Genomic DNA, 20980 nt, shown 5'->3' on the forward strand with positions numbered 1-20980 from the left:
GGCAGAAGGACCAGGACTGCTGGCCATGCAACAAGTCGGGTCTGGTTCTTGGAATACAGAAGAATGAATGCATTTGGCTTCTCGTGCACCAGAGGGATTTTTTCAGCCCTGTGCCAAATTAATCTAGGAGAAAGCAGGAGGCAAAATGCCTGTGCAAGCGCCCCAACCCAGCAGCTGTTTTTGCAAAGAGATGCCAGATAGATTCTCTTCCCAATGGGGGAAAAAAACCCCGGTTGCTATAGCAACCCCCCAGTCCTGCAAACCCTTTTGCTAGCTGATGGGGGAGATGCAAGCTTATTTTTGATCCAGCTTCTCTGTTCTTCGCTGTTGTTGTTTTTTTAATCAAAGTATTTATTTGTAAAATACTCTCTCTCCCCCTGCCTGCATTGATCCTCTGTGGCCTTTGGTGTTTTCCCAACGCTAAATCAGCTTTTCCTGCTTTTAACATGCAAAGAAGAATGTGTAAGGTAACATCTGTCACAGAAGCAATTAAAGCAATATTTAACCAACTGCGAGAGTAACCGTAGGGCTAAGGCAGCCTCAGCGCTTGCTTTTTCATGAAAGATACACTGGGGTTGAAAGCATGGAGTCAAAAGATCTAGCTGATGATTGTATTTGTTCAAGTTAAGCTTATTCTTTTCAGATAATAGGCAGTATGATATACCTTATGTATGTCTAAGTCTCATAGACTGCTATACAGTCTATTGTAGCAGCTGTGTATCTGGCTACTTTAATTATGAAGTCTCTGGGTAGAAAAATCAAACATTGAAAAGCTGGCTTTCCTAAGTCAGCCTCTACAAAAGTGCTAATTCTACACTTCCTTGCACAGTCCTTAAAACAAGGTCTGGGTTTCAAGTTTACATTCTCTATTTTAATAAAGATCACTTGTGGGGAGAAGGGAAGAGAACAACCTTTTCAGATCTGGAGTTCTAAAACTGATAAGTAAAATTAAAAGCTTTGTTGTGGGAGAAGAGAGAGACATCTGCTTTTCAAACCAGATCTTTTGACTCCCAAGAATTAAACAAAAAGGCTTCATGAATGTTCCTAATAACGCCCCGCTATTTCCAGACACTCTCTCTCTCTCTCTCTCTCTCTCTCTCTCTCTCTCTCTCTCTCTCTCTCTCTCTCTCTCTCTCTCTCTCTCCCTCTCCCTCTCCCCCTCCCTCCCTCCCTCCCTCCCTCCCTCCCTCTCTCTCTCTCTCTCTCTCTCTCTCTCTCTCTCCTGTCCCACAAGGAAGTTCAGGCTAAGTGTGACATTTTCTTGCAGACAAATCTGTTAGGAGGAATGATAACAGGTAGAAGGAAAAAAATCATGCAACTGGCAGAAGACAGTTTCCCTACACTCCTTTTTTGAGAATGCTATACAATGTGGACCTGGTTCCCCACCCGAATTTCCACTGTCAAAAATCGAGTATTACATAACTCGCAGGATGATTACATAAACATGCAGAGCTGTTTGCATTTGTGTTTTCCATGGTAGCGAGTTCACCATGTTTGATAGGGATCTTGTCTTGACCTGCAAATCAAAACAATTTAAACGAGACTCACAGCTACGTCCCCCCAGGAACTAGGAAAGATAGGAACAGACTTATTTTATGGCACTTGGGAAATTCTTTAGTTCTCCGAAGAAACAATACGAAGGTGAAGTTGAAAAGATGAGGCATTAATCCAAGAAATGAGACTTCACCAAACCTACACCGAATCCATCCTAATTAAAAAAAAATAACGGGCTGCAAAATATCTCAAGGAGCTAACTGTCTTCCCATCTCCAGTGATGAGGAGAAGAGTCCCCTCTGGCCACTTTTCTGGAGCTCAGTTTTCTTCTTAAGGAGGAGAATTTGTCTCCGAGAACTTTCCTCAGCCCAGGACTGTCATTGGGAAGATGGAAGTCTTTCCGCGGGTGGGGCAGCTGACCCGTGAACATCTCCCATCGTGCCAGAGTGTCCACACTCTTGTCCAGCTGCTGGATTTCGTCTTCCGACACGTCCTTCTCAAGAGCCGTAATGCACAGCTCCAGCCATCGTTTGTATTCCTTGATCATGTCCAAGGGTTTCGGGGTGCCGCTGCTGCCGCTGCCACCACCACCACCACCCCCCAGCTCTTCCTGGTCTGGAACGCCGGTCAATGAAGTTGGCTGCTCGTCAAGGTCGAGATCCTGCAAGGTGGAGGCCGCTTGGCTGCAGGTGTCTGGGGTCAAGGGCTCCGAGAGGGAGGTGATGGCCTCGGAATCCTCACAACCCATCCCCGAGTCTGCGCTGGGTAGCCAATTGTCCTCCGTTACCGACAGCTCCGTAGAGTCTTGGCTGAGCCAGGTAGACGAAATCGTCTGCATCCAAGCGTAGAGTTTCTGCATCCCAAGTTCCCCCACCCCCAAAACAAACAACACAAGGTGGATCTTTCTGCTGTGGTTCCATAGCACTGCGCAAGCAGACACTTCTCTGCACCTTCTACAGATATGCACCAATTTTGTGTGTGTGTGTGTGTGTGTGTGTCAAAATAATTCTGAAACTGTGGACAGGCTAAGTTCCCACCAACTGAAAGAAATGACATAATTGAATAGGAAGTTCCAGGCGTTCGTTCTTTAAGGCAGGAATTTCCAACTTGAAGCAACCCAGTTACAGAGTTGGAAACTATCTCTGGCTGGTAACTTAACCCACACTTCTAATTTAAGGCAGAAACTTTGGATCTCCCCCCACCCCAATGAAAACATGATGACTTGATACTTCAAACGGTGAATCCACAACACAAACTCTGAACTGAGTTGCAGATAAGACTGTAATCCTATAAACTTGTAAATGTTTCGGAGCTGGTATCCGTTACGTGGGGCGACCTGAACCGCTTTGCTCACACCTGCCTGAACTATAAGCTATGACTACGAACACTTCCTTCCTGCCCTCTTCCGCTCCTCAAATTCCTTTCCCCTTGGAGGTGGCCAATTTAGACTGCAAGCAGGAGACAAATACCTCTGGCTAGTTTCTCCGAAGCTTTCTCTCCACCCAAAAGTTGGTTCTACCAGTCTTGACCCAAGGCCAACTTTACTAGGAACAGAAAGCAGGTTGCAAGTACCCAGGCTGAGTCTACTGACAAAAGCTCACTAGTTATGAGGACTATCTTGACTCCTGGCTCCCTTGTTTCTGGGTCTCAGTTCTTCTGGTGGGCTTCTGGAGCTCCTCAACAAGGAGCTTGACTTTGCCTAGAGGAGGAGGACCACACCGTCTCTTTAACGGTCACTTACCCTGTAGCGCTCAATAAGCTTGAAGCCCACGACGTACTGCAGCTTCCGAAGGCATATTGGGCAGGGTTCCAGCGGCCGCAGCAGGATTTCATCCAAGCTGAGGGCTCCTTGCATGATGCACTGAAGCCAACGGCAGTTCCCCAAGCCGATCAGATGACAGATCTCATGGCACGTGACCTTTGGTAGGAAAAACCAGGAATCAATATTAAGTTGAACAGGCAACTCTTTCCTGTCTGGGATTCAGTTCCCTTGCTTTTCATCCCGTTTCCATTCCAATTACTGATGACGCTGTATTGAATGAAAAAGATTCCATCCTCGCCAAGCCTTCACGTCCTTCCACTGGGGTGTTTGGAAGAGTTAATCCAATAGTACAGAAAAGAATGGAATTCTGGCCGTTAATCTTGTGCAAATAAATCATCAAGGGGTAAGAAGGGACTGTAGAACAGAAGTGGACAACTATCAACTTTGTAATCTGTGGACTTCAACCGGCTCAGGAATTCTGGGAGTTGAAGTTCACAGGTCATAAAGTTGACGTAGCTGTTGCCAACCCCTGCGGCAAAACCTCCTGCAGCTATTGTCTTCTTGACCAAATCTGAACAACCTTGTATCTTTTAAATTTTTTACTCTTACGTTTTTAAATTTTTATTCTTGTGAGCCGCCCTGAGTCCTCAGGGAGAAGGGCGGCATATAAATTTAATCGAATCAAATCAAATCATTGGCATTCTGAACACACTAGATCAGGGGTGTCAAACTCAATTTCATTGAGGGCCACATCAGCATTGCGGTTGCCCTCAGGGGGCCGGGTGGGTATGGCCAGGGTGGGCGTGGCCTACTGGGTGGGCGTGGCTAGAGTGCGTATGGCCTACTGGGTGGGCGTGGCCAGCTCTACATCGTTCGCATCAAGGGTGCCTATGGGGGCCTGGGCAGGAGTGGGACAGATCTGAGGGTCTCTGGCAGGAGGAGGGTCTCTGGGCCAGGGCCAAGGCAGTGGGGGCCGTTCCCTCACTGTTTCCAGGATGGCTTCACGGGCCACATGAAACCATTTCGCGGGCCGGATTTGGCCCCCGGGCCTTGTGTTTGACATGTCTGCACTAGATTGACCTTGGAGGATCCTTCTAAAAAAAAAAGGCCATTGTCCCATCCAGTCCCACCTAAAAGGCTGCAAACCTCAAAAGGTTATATTCCAGCAGGCCACGTAGCTGAGACCTTTTCCACCCGAAGCAGGAAGAGTCTACAACAAAGCATCTCTCTTACCCATTTTTGAACTGAGCCCGGACCTCCTCACCTTGCAGCACTGAAGCATCTCCAACATGTTAAACAGCAAAGTCTGCTTTCTGGCTAACTCCATGGCTTCGTCATGCGCTTCCTGTCGGCGTGGAGATGGGTTTAAAGCCGTGCCACCCACCTGGGGGAAATCGCTGGAAAATCTGGCAAAGCTGCAGACGCCCACTTCTGCGGAGAGAGGAAACCAGGGCGAAAAAGGTTGCTTGCATTTCCGCAGGTGTGTCATCTCCTGTACGCACAATCAAGGACACAGCCTGCTGGCACCAGAATAAACCCATGTGTTTCAACACTTTATCCTTGGACCATTCTAAATCCCTTTCTAGCACAATGGTGCGTGTGACAGGATGAGCCACAAGGTAACTCGACGCACAAGGGAGTGAAAGTGGATGATGGTGGACTAACGTGGGTTTCATTGATCAGATTTTCAGCTTTTACCCCTTCAAGGACATTTCAGCGTGTAGCCAAGGAATAAATAAACAAACACAAACAAAGGAAGGTGGGGTACCCCCAAAACAAACACAGGAGTAGATCTTTCGGTTGTGGCTCCGTAACATTGTGCAAGCCATCACTTCTCTGCACCTTGTACAGCTTTGCACTACACACACACACATTAAATTTGGATCGCCAACAAAGTTAAAGGGAGACTATAGCTATTTCGAGCTTATTAGCTCTCATCAGCCAGGCAAAAGATTTCTTCTTCCCATATTTGGAGCATTTAAAATCTCAATCAAATAATCTCTCTCTATATATATAGGAAGCCACATTGTGAGGCTTTTCCTTTCTCCCCTCATCAGGCGTGGCAGTAAAGAGCTTCCGAAGCTTCCTCTGTATCTCAGAACTATCTCATCCCAACAGCACACCCTGACTCAACCTTTGGAGGGCTGATCTCCCAAAACCGTCTCCCAACCCAGAAGGAAGACGAGACATCATGCAAACCTTGGCCTGGCAAGAACTTGCCAAAGGTGAAGCTCCACGTCTCACACGGGTAGAGGTCAGCCAGGGTGAGGCCCAGCACACAGAGAGCGTCCATTGGCTTGTTGTTCTTCAGAAAGCTCAAGATGCCATCTAAAGGGGCAGAAAAGACGGGATGGAATTATTCCTGAAACTTGCTTCTACTTTTTTTTTTTTTTGCTTTTTCCCAACACAAAGGAGAGTCCGGCCTGCTTTTAGATGATTCAGACAAAAAGCTGTTTCATGCAAATGATGGCTTCTTCCAAACGAATGAATGGGAAGAAGTTCTAGCCAACGAAAGCTGCCATGCCGTTGTGCAGTAATGGAAACAGCCAGGGCACCAAGGGCCCCCACAGTCCTCCTCTGCAGACCCCTTACCCTTCTAGCCCAGATAATATTACCTAAATGGGTCATAAAACATCTGCAAGAAAACAATTAAGCTCAGAGACCATCGAGGACTCCACTGCTTTCCTCCACTCCACAAATTCCACTCCCTTTTAGCCCTGATGATGATCCTGAGTTGGGTAATGAAACGATCTGCAAGAAAATAACTAAGGGTCCCACAGTCTTCCTCCTCCTCCTCCTCCTCCTCCTCCTCCTCCTCCTCCTCCTCCCAAACCCCTCTCTTTTCTAACACTGATAATGTGACCCAGTCAGCTGATGAAACGTCTGCAAGAAAGCCACCAAGCTCAGATTAGCACCAAGGACCTCGTCTTAAAAGTCCCAAATGGCCTCACCTGTGTGAAGCTGCGTCCTGTCCGAATCCTGATTGTGACGGTAACAGCAGTGGATGGAAGCGATGGAGACCGAAGGGAGGCACTTGACGCGGAGGCCCAGAAAGAAAGACTCCACGCAACTCCGGAGGGAATCCAGGAGAGAGAGCCCCACGGGCCCTTCGCTTAGGTCTGGCAACAGAAGCGTCAAGGGACAGGGTCATGCAATTTTACGTGTTTATTTGGGGGTGGGAGAAGGGAAGGGGGTCACATTTCCCTGTTGACAGGGAGCAGGGGAAAATGTTGTGGTCTACACGGCATCGTGGCCTTTTAAGCCATGTTGATCTTAGTCAGGAAATCTCCACTTTGCTGTGGAAGGGAAGCGGAAAATTATTTAAGGTAAATTTCCATCTGATTTAAAGAATTTTAAAAATCGGGGGGGGACCCCAATTTCATTGGCTACAGAGAGCCCTGTGGCCACATCTCAAATAATATTCCTCGACCAGAATTCCCACGGCTATGCAAGATTTTTGTTAAGTGAGGCACGCCCGATTTTGCAATCTTTTTTGCCACGGTTGTTAAGTGAATCCCCCGCAGTCGTCAAATAATTCACGCCGTCCTTAAGCGAATCCAGCTTTACCTATGTCAGAAGTCAGAGGCCAGCTGGGAAGGTCACCAATGGTGATCACATGGCCCCAGGAGGCTGCAACCCAATCGCAAACAACATGCCAGTTGCCAAGCACCCAAATTCTGATTACAGGCTGCTGCGGCTGTCATAAATATGAGGACCAGTCATAAGTCGCTTTTTTCGGCACCGTTGTGACTGAACGGTCGCTAAACAAATGGTTGTAAGCCAAGGATGACTTGTATACAGGCGTCCAAGCAGTGTGAGAAAATTGACGCGGGAAAAGGCGGATGAAGCTGCTTGTCAAAGGTCACAGATTCTACTAGCCCTAGTAGAGTTTTACAACAGGTTAAGGGAAACTCCTCGGACTCGAAAAGGAACGCCAGGGAATGGAGTATCCCTGCTGAGGGCTGTCTTAAGAAAGCTGCTATTGCAAAGGAAGGTAGGCGGGTGTCTCCTCCTGCCTCCCTCCCTCCCTCCTCCAACTTCCCTCGGCCAACTTACCTATGGGTTGCAGGTATATGTGCTTGCGGCAGAAACGTTGCTTTTTCTTTAGCAGTGCGTAGTAAAAGGTCTCAAAATCCTCCGGGGCGTCGGGATGGCTGAGGAGCCAGTCAAAAGCCGTCCTGATGAACAAGCTGCAGAAAAGCGTCCGGCGTGGGTTATAGGCTTCAGAGAGGAAGAGCTTTTCGGTGCTGGAGAAAGCTTTCGCGTAGAGCTCCCGCAAGGCGGGGTCCGTTGAAATCAGAGCGTCCTTCAGCGCCCGGGGCCCAAAGCTGAACTCCTCAGCATGTCTGCACTGCAACATCGCTGACGGCCAACTCTGGCGGGAAAGAGCCTTGGCTCCTGCAAAAGAGAGGAACTGGCGGTTAACCAGGTTACCCACCCTTAGCAAAGACTGGGCAGACTTTTGGCCGAAATGGTACATAGGGCAAGGGTGTCCAATCTTGGCCATGTTAAGACTTGTGGACTTCAACTCCCAGAATTCCCCCAGATTCTGAGAGCTAAAAGTCCATAGGTCTCAACGTTGCCAAGGTTGGGCACCCTTGATATATGGCCGCCTGCCTGAGCAGGGACGGGATCCGACTAGAAGACCTCCGAGGTCTCTTTCCATCCCGTTATTCTATCATCTACGTTGTAAGGGACTGTGACTGTTTTACATTCTGTGTGCAAGTCTGCTTGGAATCCAGATGTTCTCCTAGATATAACGACGGGTAAAATGAAATGGAAGAAATGCAGTGAAAGTGTGGAACGGAACAGAATTGGATTCTGAAGCTTTTTCCCAGCAGGGCAAAGAAAATACAAAATGTCATTAATGCCTCCCACAAACGCAACTGGAATATTGGAGAGCCATATTTAATGGCCAGGCTTTCCACTAGGGGAAAATGGCTTATGGGAAAAGTTTCCAGCCCCGTAATGGAAAATGCCCGGAATTACAGCGACTGCTAAAAAAAATTAATAATTTCTATTTCCTCCACTCTGGAAATGCTGATCCTCCACCACCTCACTCTTCCTCGCCATTGTCCTGTTCCCGGATGTCCAACTGGCTCCCCTCCCTTCAAAGGAGTTGAACTGCTGCCTTGCCAAAAACACCTCCCAAAAATTACACACCAGGAAAAGTTGCAGTAATTCCCTTTTATTCACGAATAATTCTTTTTGTGACTTGGCTCTTCTTTAGCAACTCCCAGTGTGGGACAGGCCTCCCTGAATTATTCTGTTTGGAAATATCCTTCTCTGCTACTCACAAACTGTTTTCCTCCAGCGTGCCCCCACCCTCCTTGCCCCACCCCCTCCCTGGATAAAACATTTACCAAAGAAATAATGGTATTTGCCTGCAGGGTAATAAAACCCCAAAGCATCCTTTTTTTTAGGAAAGAAAGCGATGTTTCAACATGCTGGGGGTAAAAAGGCACTCTAATGAATACTCTCCGCTCTTCTTGGGGACTTTTCTAGTTAATGAGACTTTCTTGGTTTTTACATCGTCCCCTTTGGGTTTCTAGTAACCAGTAAAAATTTCTGTATTTTGGTAGGGCGAACAATGTTTTATTCAAGGACCCCCTATGGAAGTGTTATAATAGTATTGAAAATCTGTATATATATTTTTCTTGTTTTGTTTCTGACAGTATAAATTTCCCAATAAACCACACAATCCCTAGTAGAAGCCCAGCAGTTATTTATACCAGCCCTCTCTCAGCAGTTTACAGAGCCGGCTTCTTGACCCCAACAATCTGGTTCCTCATTTTACCGACCTGGGAAGGATGGAAGGCCGAGTCAACCTTGAGCCCCGTCAGGAACAAACTCCAGGCGGTGGGCAGAGTCAGCCTGCCATCCTGCCTTCTGACCACCGGGCCTCCTTCTAGCACTGACGGTATTACCTGGTTGGGTGATCACCTGTCTCCAGCCTTTTCTTTTCAACCCAACCAACCACGGATGGGGAAGGTGCTGATGCCAAGATTGTGGTCTGCTCCTTCACATCATTGAATCCAGACAGAGTGGCAGTTTGGGGGAAACAGCCATTCCATGTAAATCCCCCCCTCCCTCTCCTTCATTTCTTGCCATGCCTTTGCAGGCTTGGAAAAGGGGAGCAAGGCTTGGGGGGGGTAGAATCCCCTCTTTTGCCCCCCTTCACCCCAGCTGCGCAGCGTCCCTCCTGGCGGGACTGACCCCTCGCGGAAGGGAACCATTTCTCTCCTCGCCCCGATGGCTCCCAGGTGCGTCCCGACGACCGCCGAAAGATGCGAATCTCCCGCCGCGCAAACCCCGGCGCATTTCCCCATCCGGGGAGTGGGGTGGGGGTGGTTAGGGGCGTCGATCGAGGACACCCCGGCCGCTGGGCCAGGCAACCGGAGGAGGGTCTCGCCACCCTTAGGGCGTCGGGAAGGGGAGAGCCTCGCTCCCCGGGGCCCCGCAAACTCTCCGGCGCCCCGCAAAGGCGGCTCCCTCGTCCGTCTCTCCGCCGATGCTCTTCGTCGGGGAGGGGGGGTCGGCGAAAGCCCCTCTGCGATCCACGGTCCCTCCGGATTTCACCCGGACCCCCTCCGTGCCTTTCTCCCCTATCATCTTCCTCCTCCCTCCCTCCCTCGCTTTCTTTCCCTCTCTCTTCCCTTTCCCTCTAATCCTTCACTCCCTCTCTCCCTCCCTCCATTTCCTTCCCTCTCTCCTTCCTTCCTTCCTCCCTCCCTCCCTCCCTCCCTCCGTTTCCTTCCCTCTCTCCTTCCTTCCTTCCTTCCTCCCTCCCTCTCTCCCTCCCTCCGTTTCCTTCCCTCTCTCCTCCCTCCCCTCCCTCATTCTTTCCCTCCCTCCTTCCTTCCTTCCTTCCTTCCTTCCTCCCTCCCTCCCTCCCTCCCTCTCTCCCTCCCTCCGTTTCCTTCCCTCTCTCCTTCCCTCCCCTCCTTCATTCTTTCCCTCCCTCCCTCCGTTTCCTTCCCTCTCTCCTTCCTTCCTTCCTTCCTTCCTTCCTTCCTTCCTTCCTTCCTTCCTTCCTTCCTTCCTTCCTTCCTCCCTCCCTCCCTCCCTCCCTCCCTCCGTTTCCTTCCCTCTCTCCTCCCTCCCTCCCGTCTCCCACCTTTACAAGCGAGCGCGGCTGGGTCTGCCTCCTTCCCGCCACGGGGCAGGGTCTTCTTCTTCGGCCGGGGGACCGGACCCGGGACTTGCCGCTCGGACCGCGGCTGGGCTGCGTGACGCCGCTGGCTGGCTGGCCGGCCTTTCTGCAGAGCTCGGCGGGCTGGCTGGCTGGCTGGGCGGGCGGGCGGGGGGGGGGGGCGCAGCACCGGAGGGAAGGATGCTTCCGAGCCCGTGACGTTGCGGAGGGGGGAGGCGACCTGCTTTGGGGGGGGGGGAGTCGGTCGAGGGAAGCCGGGGCGAAATTCCCCCTGGAGGAAAACAAGGCGCGGGGGCTCCCCACTGCCGCCCCTGCCGGGATTGTGGGGAGGGGGGTTTGCTGGGCGCGGGGGAGGGGGATGTCCGTGTGGATGGCTTTTCTCTGGCCGTTTGCCAGAGGAGGAAAGTCGGCTGGTGGTAAACAGCTTTTTCTTAAGGGTGGGGTGGGGGGATCCCCAGTGGCTCCCCGCGCTGCTTTCTACCTGCTCCGACAGTCCAGCCAGGCTGAAGCTTAGAATCCTGCAGGCTGTTTTGGCCACCGTATTACGCAAAAAAAATATGTTGAGACTTGGGGAGTGTGTGTGTGGGGGGGGGGGGGGGAAATGCAAACTTCCCAGGATTAGACAGACCTGATCTAAATGCATGATTTGCAGTAATTAGGAGCCGGAACCCGTTCAGCACAAATTCAGACGGTTTCTCCCTTCCATGAACTGAAGCAGAAGCAGCCAGCTAGGAATAACCCACCACCAAGGTGATTTTTCCTTCTTTGCTATTATCTTATGAAATGCACTAGTGGACGGGTCTTTTCTCACTTGTAGATTAAGGAAATGCTTTTGAGAGAGAGGGTGGGAGGGACGGAGGGAGGAAGAGAGAGGAAACAAAACAACAGACAAGACAGTTGGGGTCTAGTTGTTAAAGATTGCTGTTGTGAAAAAAAACACAGGAGGAGGAAGGAGTATTGGGTATTTATTTTATTTATTTTTATCCCTTGCAATTCACCCTAAGCTTGTGTGAGTTTTGCCTTTGGGCGCAAGTGTCCGTTAGCTCTTCTTTGGTGTTTATTTTTTCCTGTACGGGGTTTTTTAATTTCAATTCACTCTCCACGTGGCCCACTTTCCCGAGGTAGCTGGACAAGGCGTGCACTTGCAGTCGTTCAGTTCTGAAAGTCGCCCCTTTTCCAAACTGGCCGGCAAGCTCCAGCCCGTCACTTCAATAACAATCTACTTTGTTCTCCTCTGTGTTCCCGGCAGCAGACAGGATATCCTGCAGGAGAGACTGTGGGCTCCTCTCCAAGTAGTCACTGCTCACATCCAGAGTCCTTTGCAAAGCCTCCAAGTCCACAGATTCTAGGATCAGACGTAGCCTTTCTGGATCCTGGCCGCCCTTTTCAGCGGCCTCCCCTGCGGTAAGGCTGAAAAGAGAAGAGGCCGTCTCTGCAGGAACTTCCTTTCGCCCAGCCTTGTCTCCCGATGGGGACCCTTTCGACCGGTGTCTGCAAAGGCTGTATTTCAGATCCAAAAGGACTTGGCAGGCCTTGAGCGCCACCGGCCTATCGCAATCCTGAAGGGCTCCGAAAAGGAAGCCGAACATTTCCATTTGGCCGAAGAGCCGCAAGACGTCGGAGAGAGGCGCGGGCGGCTTGGCGAGGGAAGAAGGAGCCGAAGTTGAGCTGTCCCCGAGCCCCAGCTGCTCAAACATCTGGGTGATGAAAATGCCCACCAGCTCCAGAGCGTTCCTTCTGACTTCCCAGTCCAAGTCTCCATCCACGGCTTGAAGAGCTCGAGAAACAAGCTCGGCACGGGCTGCCGAGGCCTCAGGCTGTCCTTCCTTCAGCCAGTCCAGGAAGACGCCGATGACCGCTCGGCGAGGGAAACCCTCGGAGTCCGAAGACAAGATGTCCAGCAAGCGAGCGCCGCCGATGCAGACCTGGGAGACGAGAGCAGAGAGAGAGAGAGAGAAGCTCAGCTGCTCTGTGTAGAAAGGGGGTTGGACCGCCGAGTTGCACGCAAGTATTGTACCTCTTTGGCGCTCTGGGTGCTCTTGAGGACAGGCGCTTCTGGGGCAGAGCGGGCCAGGAGGGAGAAACAGCCCCAGGTCTTCACGGCGCTGGCTCGGACGTAACTTTCAGGGTCGTCCAGGAGATCTTCCAGAAGCATGGGCACCCCTGAAGACAGCAGCTCTTGGCAAAACCAGTCTAGCCCTGTGTAGGGAAATGGCACTCCAAAAATGCAGGCAAGTCCTCAACTTACAACAGTTCATTTAGTCACGAAGACTGAACAACAGGACTGATAATTTTTCCACCCTTGCCACCACTGCAGCATCCCCCGCAGTCAGCTGATCAGAAATCCAACTGATTTCCTATTTATGATGATGCCGTCGTCCTGGGATCCCCTTTTGAGACCCTCGGACACGCCAAGTCAGTGAGGAAGCTCTGCACATTCACTCCACTGACTATCTTGACGGCTGCGGTCACGTACTTAGCCGCTCCGTCCCCACCATCAGGAAAACCCTCGAGACGTTCCGCTCAAGGTTTCTGGAAGTTCAACGACACCTCTGGGAGTAAAGACCCATCGTGCCCGGCCCTCCGAACGAACAAATTCCGCCGGAGTTTGATGCGGAGCTTTTGTGCCACTCGACCCGGCTGCTGAAAGCGTCCCCTCTGCGGGGTTCTCGGTGTTGCCCTACCTCTCAAATGCTTCATGGTCAGGCTGAGAAACTCCAGGGACGAATCGCGTACTTCCCAGCTTGGGCTGCACAGATGTTTCCGTAACACCTGGACCGTATCTTCAAAGGAAAGGAGAGAAAATGGTAGGGTGGAGAACTTGGCCCTCCTCCCCAGTCCCCCCTCCTCAGTTCAGGTCAGGCGGACGAAATGACGCTGGCTTAAAATCCAAACCTTCCCGCTCAAAAGAATTAAATATCTGAACTGGGCGGGGAGAGAGGGAGAAAACGCCACAATATCGGGCAGTTCGCATGGATCAGATGCAGAGACCAGCCATCCCTAAGCTAGCACTGTCCAGCTGTGCTGGTCAGTGTGGTCCCCCCCCCCCAAACATCTGCAAGGTTGTGAGGAAGGCTGGGCTAACCGACTCCTTTCGGACAAGCTAGCTCAAGCTGACGTAAGTCTCGCCTAAGTCACGCTATTTACACCTCTGAGAAACTGTCGGTGTTGCTGGAGGTCAGCAAGGGAGATGGAAGGTTCCAAGCCGCTCAGAAGCCACTTTAGAGTTCCCTGGAGGGCTTTCTTCAAAATCTGGAAGGAAGTAGAAGGATCTTATTACAACAGGCGCGGCTGCTGCCTTGAGTTAGCGGTAAAAATAATAAAAAGCGGGATATAACTAGCTATCAAAAGGAACTTCGGAAGCTGCTGTGAACCAACCACACCACACACCGGCCTCCCAAGTCCCTTCGGCATAAAATTCACAAAAGTTCACAAAAGTTATTTCTCATTCAAAAGCCTAACAGCCCACGGATAGAAGCTGTTTTTCAGCCTGTTGGTGTGGCTGGCTATACTCCTGCATCTCCTACCCCGATGGTAGGAGAGTAAAGAGATACCGTCCAGGGTGTGAGTCGTCCCTGAGAATTTTCCTCACTCTTCCAAGGCAGCGAGCCCTGGCGAGGTCATCCAGTGGTGTCAGGGGACAGCCCACAATGTCTTGTGCTGTGCTCACCGCCCTCCGTAATGCTTTCCTATCCGCGGCTGTCAGACCAGCGTACCAAACCACAATACCGTACGAGAGGACGCTCCCTATAGTAGACCGCTAAAAGAGGGTCAAGTTCACATGGTGTAGTAAGATGGAGGGTTTGTTGTCACTGTGTGTTGGGGGGTGGGAGCACAAAGGGAGGCTCAGCTAATCTCAATGTACACATAGCTGGTACTTTGACAATGAAAGTTCATTTCATTTTCATTTCGCTTCTCCCCATCTCTCCTCTGAATGCCTCCTTAAGTAACACCAGCTGCCTGCCATTAGTGCAGGTTCGAGTCCCACCAGGCTCAAGGTTGACTCAGCCTTCCATCCTTCCGAGGTAGGTAAAATGAGGACCCAGATTGTTGGGGGCAATTAAGCTGACTTTGTAATAATGCCGCTTGGGGTGTGTGTGAAAGCCCTAACAAGCAGGCATATACATAGAATGAAGGCTACTGCTAAGCTTGTAAGCCGCCCTGAGTCTTCGGAGAAGGGCGGGATATAAATGGGATTAAAATAAAAATAAATAAATCTCTTAAGCGACGGTCCTAAGTAAACGCAAGCCTTCCTTACAGGAGAGAAGCGAAGCCCCGCGTAGAATTCCGCACTCACCACAGGATTGTTTTCCGGACTCCGTAAGTACGTCAGGAGAACGCCAAACACTTGCAGCCTTTCTTTATCGTCAACGGACCCTACATGTGGAGAGCGAACATTTGAATCGCCTCTGCCCCTTTTGGGCTTCCCATTCAGCCTCAGCTCCGTCCCCAGCGCTACTTTCTCGGGGGTTTATCGCTGAAAAGATTTGCTCCCTGGGAAGAAAAAGCTGAAGAGCTGCAGCGAACTGACATAAAGGCTCCTTATGCTCTGTCTGCCCCAAATAAGTTGGTTTTTGGCAGAAAGAGAGCTTTGGACCTCCTCTGCTTTTTATTCCGATTGATTATTGTCGGTGCTTGACTGCATGGCAGAAGAGGATTAAACACACACACACACACACACACACACACACACACGTTCTGCAAACTGCTCCATGGTTAGAACGGCACGATTTATTTAACTACACAGTACAGACACAATACAGACAAAACATCCAACACGGACACAAGCCTACTTACCAGCCCATCGGGAGAGCGCTCCCAGGAGGCTAAGGGCTGCCCTCTGAACACGGAAGCTGCCAATCAAGATGTTGCCCAGTGTAGCTCCGCAGGAGGAGGACGGCACGGCCTGGCCAGCGCAAAGCTGTAGTATGGTCACCATGGAGCATAACAAAGGCTTATGGGGAAACTCCACTTGCAAGCACACCTGGGGGAAGCCACAGTGTGTCGTAAGCTAGTTAATCAGAGCTGTAATTCCGTGGAGCGGGGTTTTCTCAAGCATGGCAACTGGAAGCTCTGTGGACTTCAATTCCCAGAATTCCACACAGTCAACATTTGCGGACTTCAACCTGCAGAATTCCCCAGCCGGCACGCTTAAAACATTTCCAGGCTGGAAAAGGGACGAGGCAGTCTCTCGGGAAAATCTGAACTTGGCAGAAGCTTATTTTCGCTGTGTTAAGAAACTGAAGAAGCTTCTTGGATGAGCAACGAAAGGTTTTCAAGGGGGGGGGGGAAACCCCAAAAGTCCAGATGCCTTTTGGAAAAGGCAGCTTCAGGACCACCGTGACCTGAATGATGGAGAATCTCCAAAGGTGTGAAGAAAGCCTGCTCTTTTCTTACCAGCTCTTGGATGTCCTCAAGATGAGCCATCGTCTGACATAGGAGACTGGTGGAGAGAAGAGATTCCACAGAAGAAGCATCTGCAAGGGCCTCGTCCAGCAGCCCTGAAGCATGGGATGAAACGACAATTTTCAGACAAAAGGCATCTCTGACACAGCTGGATAAACCTCTGCAAACAGGAGAGTTTCCAAAGATTTAATTCCTACAGAGCATTGTGGCTGTCCTCAGTCCCCAGGATCATCCTTTTTTCCTCACCCACCCATTCTGTCTAGTGGACATGGGTCTGTTAGCATGATTGTGTTGTACCACTCACTTGGGAAACTTAAGTGAGGAGACGTAGCTCGCAAGATGTAGTCCATAGGCCGGAGCAAAACAGCCAGGCTGTGGGCTTGGATGGCCTGTGGGCTTGAAGAAGAGAGAAAGTTTGCTTTGCATGCGCAAGATTAGAGCTTTCCGTTGGTTTGACGTCTTGTTAAAAGTTGGGTTTCATAAATCAAAACCCCTTCAACGTAAAATCACATGCACGCATGCATGCATGCACACAGCACGCTTCAAATTATACCAGCGGTACATTATTTTGGTTTAAGGTGCTGCCTTCTGTAAATTCCACCGTCTTTAGAACTATCGGAAGGACGTTAAAAACGCCGCAATGGAGAGAGTGGAAAGGGTTTTTAATGACTTGAGTTCGTACGTCACCCTAAGACACGTTTTTGCAATAAGCCATGACTGGCTGGGCTCACCTTGTTGAACACTTGACTGGCAAACCCAATTTTCCCCCAGTAGGACCGCAATCCCAGACTTTGATCAGGCGTGAAAAAGGGTTTAAGAAAAAGGGGGGGTTTGGAATCTGCAGCTAAACGAATCAAGCAAAATCCTTAGCAAGCCACTCTATGAGAATATGAAACCCTGGGAATTCTGGGCTTTGAAGTCCACATCTGTGAAAAGTTGCCAGCTGCACTAGATCGCGGCCTCCTTTTTAGAGCCTACCATGCCTCAAGCTTCAAAAGTCCATGTGCCAAAGAGCCGACCTGAGCCATGCTGATATTCTTCAGGGCAAGGGCCACCAGCTTCCAAAGGCTGCATTCGTGACAGCTAAATGCAGGAGACCTATTGGAGGAAGAACGACCGGTTGAACAGCTGCCTGTTTAACCATCTCCGAGACTTAAGGCATCCACTTCGTCCCTTTCGACTACCCCCAGAGCCCCCATTTTTGGTACTGAGCATCAATAATTGCAACCCGAGACCCAGCAATGCAAGATCCTCCGTGCAAGCAGCAGCCCCCCCTTAACCAATTCAGAGCTCTTAAGGAATAACGTAGGGATTGTCAACCCATTGGGGTAAACCAACAGATTTGAGGGGGTCAAGTGGACTGGGGGGGGGGGGTGTCAACCTATTTTCCAAAGCACCTGAAGGCAGGACAAGAAGCAACAGATGAAAACTAATCAAGGAGGGAAGCAACCTGGAACTAAGGAAAAATTTACTGACAGTGAGAATGATTAACCAGTGGATCTCCTTGCCTCCAGAAGCTGTGAATGCTCCAACACTGGAAGTTTTTAAGAAGAGACCAGACAGGCCATCTGTCTGAAATGGGACAGGCCTTCCTGCCTGAGCAGGGGGTTGGACTAGAAGGCGTCCAAGGTCCCTTCCAACTCTGTATGTTGTTAGTTGAAACAGAGGACCCGATGTGCAAAAACAGGGCAAGAACCCTTCCATGCAAGCACTGTCCCACCATCTTAACCAATGCAAAGTTCTTCAATAATAACATATGGACCATCTCTTACCTTGCCATGCTAAGGAATAAATCAGCCAACAAGGGTCCTGCCTGGACTGGCTCTTCCATGAGGAGAGCTTCAACCCTTTCTGCTATGCGTGACCACAAGATTTCAGTCCAGGCATCCTGGTTGTGTTCAAATAACGTCATTAACAGCTTCAGGGATTGCTTGATCCGGGATGGGGAGCGGGACTTGAGCGCCTCCTCAACCCGGGCGGCCATCATCCCAGTGCAGGCTGGCCAATCGCTGTCCTTTGAACTGAGAAGGCGAGACGGTTCGAACTCTACGGAGAAAATGAGCAGGCGGGCCAGAAGCCGGTCGGCTCCCGCCGCGATGAAGAGGCTGGGGTCTCCTTGAAGAGTGAAGATCACATCTAGAGCTCCTGTTGACAACCGGAGAAGCTGACAATTTCGGGAGAAAACGGCTATTTCCTTTTTTGGGGGATGAATATAAGCAGGATGCTTTTGATTTAGCACGGAAAACAACGTTTTAATTATTAGGACTTTGGTTAAATGGCGTATGATTTTTTTTTAATTTTTTATTTTTTAAAAAACCCTTTTGATTCTACTGCATCATTGTTGCGCGGGACCAAAGATAACATTTCAGAAATGGCACTTTCTAGCCGAGGACAATCCGTTTTAGTTAACGGAAAACTCCTGCCCCCCCCCCCCCCCGAGTCTTTTTCATAGGCAGCCTCCAACATGTCACTTTCAGGACCAGGAATTGATCCACACGTAGTCCTTGACTTATGACTGGTTGCCTAGCAACTGTCAAAAGCCACTAACTGCTGCAAAATATGAAGGTTGTAAAATTGGGCGCAGGAATGTGCTTAATGACCGGAATGACTTACAACCATAATTCTGGATTCGGTTTAGAGTCATAAGTCGAGGACTACCTGTATTGGATCCAGGATAGGAGAGTCCAGCTGGGCAATCTGATCTTAGGGGATGAAAAGTCTGGACTTGCCAGAGTTGCAGAGGAACTGGAAGGCGCTGTAATGTTGCAGCATGACGAAGGCTCCTTGCACCCAGCCGCTCCGAATGGTCATGTTCTCCCAGAGTGGGCTGCCCAAGGGACCTGCTTCTCCAAAAGCTCCAAACACCACCTCCTGTTGCTGGCTCAAGAGAAAGAAAAAAGAAAAGAACAGAAAAGAAAAGAAAAGAAAAGAAAAGAAAAGAAAAGAAAAGAAAAGAAAAGAAAAGAAAAGAAAAGAAAAAAAAGAAAAGAAAGAAAGAAAGGCAAGGAAGGCAAAAAAAGAAAGAAAAAGGGAAAGAAAGAAAGAAAAAAGGCAAAAAAAGAAAGGAAGAAAGAAGGAAGGAAGGAAGGAAGGAAGGAAAGGAAGAAAGAAAGAAAGAAAGAAAGAAAGAAAGAAAGAAAGAAAGAAAGAAAGAAAGAAAAAAAGAAAGAAAGAAAGAAAGAAAGAAAGAAAGAAAGAAAGAAAGAAAGAAAGATTCACGGTTGTGGAACTACTAAAATAACGGCTGAGAAATCCTGACCCATCCATCTGGGCTCTGCTCTAAACATTCAAATTGTGGGTTTTTTTCAGATTAAACTATATCTAGAGGGTTTTTTAAAAAAAAATAATGCAGAAGAAAGGAAAGAATTGTATGATTCCGCAACACACACTCCCACCTTGCTTAGTAAGTACGTTTGCATTTGAATTGCTTCTGGCGGCGTGTCTGACAAACCTGCAAATGCTGGAAGCTGCTTTCGGAAGCTGCAAGGATCCCGGTGAGCCTCAGAACAAAAGCCAGAAGGACGGGATTTGGTTCCCCTTGTTTGAGCACCGCAAGGATGAACTCGATCAGACACGGGTTCTCTTTTAACACCAGCAAACTAGGCCCTGGGGGAGAAAAAAAAATACAGGCAGTCCTCAATTTATGACCAGTCCAAGTGACGATGGACCTTCCGGGAACGACTTACGACCCAGTTTCACAAGTCTGACATACACACTGCTTTGATGGGATTACCTTTTGCGTGCTTGGTAACCAGCCTGCATCTACATAATCCAGTTCTGTGGCCACAATTTCGGGCATCCTTCACCAGAAAATGGTGTTTACTCCCCCACCCCCGCAGAAAATATCCTAGGGCTAAAAAGGGCTGATTTAACAACCATCACATTTCACCTGGCATTTGATTAATGACTGTGGCGTTTGCTCAACAAGTGTCGAAGCAAGAGAGGAGGCCAACTCAACTGCCAGCTTGCCATCCCAGTAGCATCTCGGAATAGAAACAATTCTTTATTGGCCCAAGTGCGATATTGGAAGGAATTTGTCTCCGGTGCATAAACTCTCAGCGTACACGCAAGCAACAAGTGATAAATCATGATCATCATGGTAAAAGACAATCATGAATCAGGATAGTCCTAGGATACTAAATAAAAGCAATCCGCACAAATCATAAGATACAAACAAAAAAGCTATAGTCCTAAAATGCTAAAGGAATAAATCCAAACTTTATCATCTCAAGCAAGCCAAGGCGATGTCACCTATGCGGTGTCCTGACGATGCCTGTCCCAATCTTTGCAATGTCACCCTAAAACTGGTAGCATCCCAGGATGGGTTTCCACGGAGAGACCCCACCCTCCAATGCAAACTCACCAGCGCTGGCCAGAGCCTTAAACCAGTCCAGCAGCTTTTCCAGACAAGTGTCGTCCACCACGGGATGCCCGGGGCCGGCCAGAACGGCGCAAACGGAAGGCAAAAGCTGGGAACATTTTGCATCCATGGGGGAGTCTCGGGGGGAGGGGGGGCTGTTCTTGCAAAAGCAAGCCAAGCCGCAGAAATTTAGAAATAAATTTGAAACTCAAGTTCCCACTGCAAGCTACGTTCACACCCCTTTTTTTTTATCGGAGACACGCGTCTGCCACGATCATCGGAATGCCAGCCCGTCTTTCTCGCGCAGGGAATTGCACCGGCCGGCCCCAATGCAAGCAGCGTTGCAGGAAGAGTCGATCCCGGTCCCGATACGGGGTTCCTAAGGGGCGCCCCCACCACTCCCCCAGGACTTCCGAAAGGAGGCAGGGGGAGAGCCTCCTGCAACGGCCCGGCGGCCGCGGGTGCAATGACGGGCAGGATCCGCTTGCAAGGAAACCGACCGCTGCAAGAAAGCAGGTCTTGCAAACTCGTGCCTTGCAAACTCCAGGGTCTCGTCTTCTCTGCGCAGGCGCGGGCGAGTCCCTGCTCTCCTGGCCCGGGCATGCGCAGAAGGGCAAGAGAGGCCGGCTTCTCCTTGACGGCACCAGGACTTTTGCTTTCCTTCTGCCTTCTAGATACACATTTGGCTCCGATCCCCATCGTCCACAGCGGAGGCAGCCGCGAGTCACGGGAGCGGCCGGTCCGGGGCTCCTAAGAGGGCGCAGACCGAGCCGAGAAGCCGCGGCCTTGCCAGGGTTCACGAGAA

General features: G+C 50.1%; 2 protein-coding genes across 2 annotated transcripts; both read right to left on the reverse strand.

The window, feature by feature from the left end:
- Positions 1-1248: 1248 nt before the first annotated feature.
- On the reverse strand, positions 1249-10539 carry AMZ1 (archaelysin family metallopeptidase 1). Its single transcript, XM_083372494.1, has 7 exons — positions 10374-10539; positions 7313-7654; positions 6208-6375; positions 5456-5584; positions 4521-4687; positions 3236-3412; positions 1249-2347 (listed from the first exon to the last, which is right to left on the reverse strand). The coding sequence occupies exons 2-7, from the start codon at positions 7614-7616 to the stop codon at positions 1751-1753; spliced, it is 1542 nt and encodes a 513-aa protein (XP_083228620.1). The 5' UTR covers positions 7617-7654; positions 10374-10539; the 3' UTR covers positions 1249-1750.
- An 835-nt stretch (positions 10540-11374) lies between these two features.
- On the reverse strand, positions 11375-20902 carry BRAT1 (BRCA1 associated ATM activator 1). The gene is made up of 13 exons (XM_083372492.1): positions 20179-20902; positions 19267-19421; positions 18545-18692; positions 17588-17960; positions 16794-16913; positions 16120-16211; positions 15807-15910; positions 15207-15393; positions 14707-14786; positions 13559-13661; positions 13094-13192; positions 12427-12608; positions 11375-12334 (listed from the first exon to the last, which is right to left on the reverse strand). The coding sequence occupies exons 1-13, from the start codon at positions 20303-20305 to the stop codon at positions 11618-11620; spliced, it is 2487 nt and encodes an 828-aa protein (XP_083228618.1). The 5' UTR covers positions 20306-20902; the 3' UTR covers positions 11375-11617.
- Positions 20903-20980: the final 78 nt, after the last annotated feature.

Source organism: Vipera ursinii (assembly GCF_947247035.1).
Source record: "Vipera ursinii genome assembly, chromosome: 13".
NCBI lineage: Eukaryota > Metazoa > Chordata > Lepidosauria > Squamata > Viperidae > Vipera > Vipera ursinii.

Excerpts from the sequence above, each read along its gene's own strand:
- AMZ1 (XM_083372494.1), bottom strand. The coding sequence starts at position 7,616 with ATGTTGCAGTGCAGACATGCTGAGGAGTTCAGCTTTGGGCCCCGGGCG. Across the intron at positions 6,376-7,312 it reads CATATACCTGCAACCCATAG|ACCTAAGCGAAGGGCCCGTG; the intron begins GTAAGTTGGCCG and ends TTCTGTTGCCAG. Across the intron at positions 5,585-6,207 it reads CAGGACGCAGCTTCACACAG|ATGGCATCTTGAGCTTTCTG; the intron begins GTGAGGCCATTT and ends CTGCCCCTTTAG.
- BRAT1 (XM_083372492.1), bottom strand. The coding sequence starts at position 20,305 with ATGGATGCAAAATGTTCCCAGCTTTTGCCTTCCGTTTGCGCCGTTCTG. Across the intron at positions 14,787-15,206 it reads AGCGCTCTCCCGATGGGCTG|GGTCCGTTGACGATAAAGAA; the intron begins GTAAGTAGGCTT and ends CTCCACATGTAG. Across the intron at positions 13,193-13,558 it reads ACACCGACAGTTTCTCAGAG|ATACGGTCCAGGTGTTACGG; the intron begins GTGTAAATAGCG and ends TTTCCTTTGAAG.